Here is a 4,860-nt window from a genome sequence, read left to right on the forward strand (position 1 = left end):
TTTTGTTTGTTTGTTTGTTTGTTTGTCATGAAATGGCTATTTTCCAGAAAGAAAACAGTCTTATTTAGGAGGATAGTTTAGTATCCCATGGCTCTATAAAAACAAATACTATGTGGAAAGAGGAGTCCTGCTACAGGAAAGCTAGGATGGAAGACATGAATGGAAGCAGACATAGAGCTCCAGAAGAGGTTCAAACAGCTGCCACAGGAAGAGCAGAGTAATGAATCTATTTTTTACTAAAATAAAGAGCAAGTGCATTGCTGATTTGACTAAGGGTAGGTTATCTTTAAAAGATTAATAATAAAGGATGAGAGTTACACTATTTTCTCACTTAATGAAGAAACAATTGTTAGCTTCCCAATCTCCTCACAGTGTTTTATACATATGCTATGTATTTGAACAGAAAATTTAAAATGCTGATGATGTTTGTGGCTTTAGAATTCCACAAAATAGAACAAACACGGCCATGTTCTTTCTATGAGGCCACAGCAACCCTGATAACTAAAACACACACAGACTCAACTACAAAAGAGAATTTCAGACCAATCTCCACTATTCTTTTTTTTTTTTTGAAGATTACATATTTTCCCCAAATATCTTTTTATTAATTATTTGGGAATTTTATACAATGCACTCCATCCATACTTCCTATTCCTCCCAGTCTATTCCCCCACCCTTGTGTGCCCCCAAAGAACAACAATAACAATAATAATAACAACAAAACAACAACACTTACCCAGCCCAATTTGTTTTGCCCATGCACTCACTGGAGACTGGTCCACCCACCAGTGAACGGCACCTTAAAGAAAACTGAGTCTTCCCGTACATAACCCAGATCCCCACATTCCTCAACCAAATACCCACAACTCACCAGAAGCCCTCAACTGTGAGGAGGTACACTCCAGCACAACTTTTAAGAACTCTCTTAAATGGCTTCCTATCTACACTGTTTCTCTTTTGTTTTGGGTCTGTGGTGAGGTTGTCACAGAAGCCTTCAATGTCTCCATGTCTCAGGAATGAGACTCCAGGCATTAATGTCACTGCAAAAGAACCTTCCTTGGCCGTAGCAGCAGGTAGCAGCATGGATCATGGACAACAACCTGGTCCTTGGTGGCAGTATGGATCTTGAACATCTACAGAGCCTGTGGTGGCAGAAAAGATCAGAAAAGTCTTTTGCGGAGACTTAATCCAGAAAAGAAACCATTCTTCATCTCTAGTATCTTGTTGCACAGATTAAGGGTGACTGTGTGGTTGGGCAGTGTGTTTGGGGTAGGACTTTCTTTGTGAGGTTCAGGATGTTGTATATCACCCTCCCTCAGCATTGGCTGCCCTAGCAGTAGCCCTGGGCACAACCATCATGTTTGCAGCCTACATATGGTCCCTACCTATCGTCCCCAGTAGGATGAGTAGCATGAGTGGAGAAATCAGTAAATGCAACGCCACAAGTTTAGTGGACAGCAGTTTGATGAGGCAGGCCCTAAATGGTGGTATAGATTGTAACTATGTAATGCCCTAGTTAGTAATTCATTTAACTTTGCAATTTAATATATGCTCAGGCAATTTGAGAAATGTTGATTTTACTCTTGAGAACTGTTTTAAGTTAGAATTTGTCAGAGTATTTGGAAATACAAGGAAATGTGTTATTTTGTTTTTTTTTCCTTCCTTCCTTCCTTCTTCCTTCCTTCTCTCTCTGCCCTCTGTCTTTCTATCTCTCTCCTCTCTTCTTCCTTCCCTTCCTTCTTCCTTCATTCTTCATTCATTTCTTCCTTTCATTCTTTTTCCTTCCTCCTTATTTCTTCTCTATTCCTTCCTTTCTTTTTCTTTCCTTTGTTACTTCATTCCTTCCATTCTCTCTCTTCTTCCTTCTCCTTCCCTCTCTCTCTTTTCCTCCTCCCCTCTTTCTTTTTTCTTTTGTTCCTTCCTCTGTCTTCTCCCTCCCTTCCTCTCCCTTCCTCCCCTTTCTCTCCTTCCTTCCTTCCTTCCTTCCTTCCTTCCTTCCTTCCTTCCTTCCTTCCATCTTTTCTCTCTTTTTCACACACTCTATCCCCCCCGCCTCTGTTCTTACTTTCTGTGTCTCTGTCAAAAACCTAAGGCAGACAATGTAAAAGGAGGTTTTTGGCTTAGTTTCAAAAGTGTCCATCTAAAGTAGACTAGATCCACCTATTTGGAGCTGAAGTGACCCGCAACAGTGTGGGTGTCGGGGTGCCAGGCTGAGAGGTTGCTCAGCTCCTGACAGCCAGGATTCCTGAGGAAACACAGATAAAGCAATGTGAGGGTAAAGTACTCTGAAGTCCACTCTTGATGACCTACTTATCCCAGACCATCTTCACCTGCAGAAGTTTCTACAAGCACCAATAATAGCTTCCATTTTAAAGTTCAGTGTGAATTAATCCTTTGAGGAAGTCAGAGCTTTAATGATATGATTGCTTCTCAATGTAGGATCCCTCAATTGAGGACTTGTCCTTAAGTATGTGGGCCTTTTTGAGACTACTTTATATCTAAGCCATACCAACTTGATAGCTTACATGTTAAATATAAATGGTGGTTGGAACTTATGTAGAGAAAATTCATGTAGGCAAAGGAAAGAGCAAAGATGTCATTGATATTTCTGAAAAAAAAAAAAGCAATTATGTATACATAAAGCTGATTTCAAATTTTCAGAAAAGAAATCCAAACAGAAACCCATTACTACAGAAACACACACACAAACATGTGTGTGTGTGTGTGTGTGTGTATGTGTGTGTGTGTGTGTGTGTGTGTGTGTGTGTAGGGAGGTGGTAAGTTTTCCATTATCTGCCTGGGGGTTGCAGGAGGAAAAAGGAAGAGGAAGAAAGAAGACATCATGGGATATAGGTGGATTGTGAACTCATAGACATGAGGGCCAGCCTGTTGGAGTAGAAGCAGACCAGGCAGAACATGGCAAGTAATATCCCTGGGTTATTGACAGGAAAGTCGATAAAATATCACAGAGAGTTGATATGTGCCAGTTCTAGTGCTTTAATGCTTATTATAAATATAAAAATTTTGTATCTTTTATTTGGGAACTAAATGATCTAGGGTGATCAAATAAATATTTACCAGTACTATATTTATGGTGTGTATATGTTTCATAATATTTACCTAGACAATAGCTGAACTAGAAACTAGATAAACTCTTGCTAACAAATAAAAAACAAGGAACAGATTTGAGCTAAAATTCTATGAGTTGTTGGCCAATGAGGTCACATACACTCCAGTACCTTATAGGCTATTGCCAATATCCCTAATAGCCCCTTAGAAATTAACAGTAGGACCCTACTGCTGAATATATTACATACTTGAGGCACAGAACACGGAGTTATCAAGCTGGTGCTCACCTGCAAGCTTTGTCCCCTCTGGAGTTCTGGAATGTGCAGTGCATAGTACTAGAGCAGAAAAGTAAACCTTAGTGTCACTCAGCTAAAAACCTCGCAAGGTACAACAATGGCTTTCTTGACAATACAGGACCACTGGTAAAATAGTTAATCTAAGGAAATAGAAGTAAACGACTTCTTTCTAATTGAATCACAGGTCTATTCCATGAGATGGAACTGATAAAGGGGCAAATGAGGCATGGCTAGAAAAAGTCACAATTTCAAAATGACTTATTGCTATACTCATAGATCAGGGAATCTTTTAGCCCTGATGGTTGAAGTTTCTCCTTGTACTAGTTGTTAATATTTCTCAAATAGACTATGCACATAAAACAAGATCGTGGAATGCATCACTCTAAATCTGACCTTTGTACCTCACCCTCGTGCTCAGAGGTCTTTGCAGAGGGGCAGCAGCAAGATTGTAAGTGCCAAAGGGATAGATTCAAGGGAATACTGTCATCCAGATGCAACAGGACAGATGCACATGTAAACTCATAGTGATTGTTACAGCATGCACAAGACCTGGACAAGCACTAGTCAGACAAAATTCCAGCATAGATGTGGGGAAGGGAGTGGGGAAGTTGATAAGTACTCCCACCACTAGCTGAGGACCAACTGGCCTTTGGTAACTGCTAGGACAGGGATAGTAAGTTTTGGTTAATGACTATACATTAGGGCAGGGCTCAATCTCAAGACTTGAGCTGGAAATACAAACTTGACTCAATGAGAAAGAAAAAAAAATCTCAAAGTTGGATGGGAAGAGATGGTAGGGTTGAAACTGTAAAACAGGGATGAGTTGAAAGAGGTCAATATATTAAAAATGAATTGTAGATATTTCTCAAAGAATTAATAAAATATTTTATATAGTTATAAATTATGAAAAGAGGATTATATTAATGGAAAACAAAACAAAAAATTATAAGCTATTTAGGAAAAATTTTTTTTTTGCTTTTAAAACTGCTTTATTAATTTCAAATTATGAAAAAGATTTTTTTTCTAAAATGGGTTAAATTGCCATGCTAACAGGAATGTTTGAATTAAATGCGATTAAACAATTTTACATAGAAACCGTTAAGTGGAAACACCAAAAAGTTTACAGAAAAAAATACCCCCACTTGATAAGAGCTTGTAAAACAGTAGCCATTTTATGAGCTCAGAGAAAATCTTAGATTTCAAGGTATGAGGCAAAAGTCGTAATGATTGTCAGGTTCCGGGGTTCGGAAACGCCTGTAAGGCCTCACCTGCTGCTCCTTAGTCTTTCTCTTGACTTCTGTTCCCTGCACTACAAATCTCCCAACATCCTCTCCCCCTTCATTGCGATCAACATGCCTATTAGGTATGGCCCATAGAAAGTTAGGCACAAATCGCCTGACTTTCCTTCGGACATTTCCCCCAGGCTTCTTGTTTTCAACCTCTTCCAGACGGTGGGATTCTTCTTCACTTTGTTTGGAGGCCTTCCCACCTTTTT

The 4,860-nt window shown here is 39.3% G+C and overlaps 1 protein-coding gene across 1 annotated transcript in view; it reads right to left on the bottom strand.

Annotated features, from left to right (window-relative positions):
* Positions 1 to 4,348: 4,348 nt before the first annotated feature.
* Positions 4,349 to 4,860, bottom strand: part of LOC110311333 (protein BEX4-like) — a 4,793-nt gene continuing 4,281 nt past the window's right edge. Inside the window, exon 2 of the mRNA XM_021184584.2 lies at positions 4,349 to 4,854. Coding sequence (XP_021040243.1) covers positions 4,565 to 4,854 — 290 coding nt within the window. The 3' untranslated portion in view covers positions 4,349 to 4,564. The remainder of the gene's footprint in view (positions 4,855 to 4,860) is intronic.

Source organism: Mus caroli, chromosome 16 (genome assembly GCF_900094665.2).
Source record: "Mus caroli chromosome 16, CAROLI_EIJ_v1.1, whole genome shotgun sequence".
NCBI lineage: Eukaryota > Metazoa > Chordata > Mammalia > Rodentia > Muridae > Mus > Mus caroli.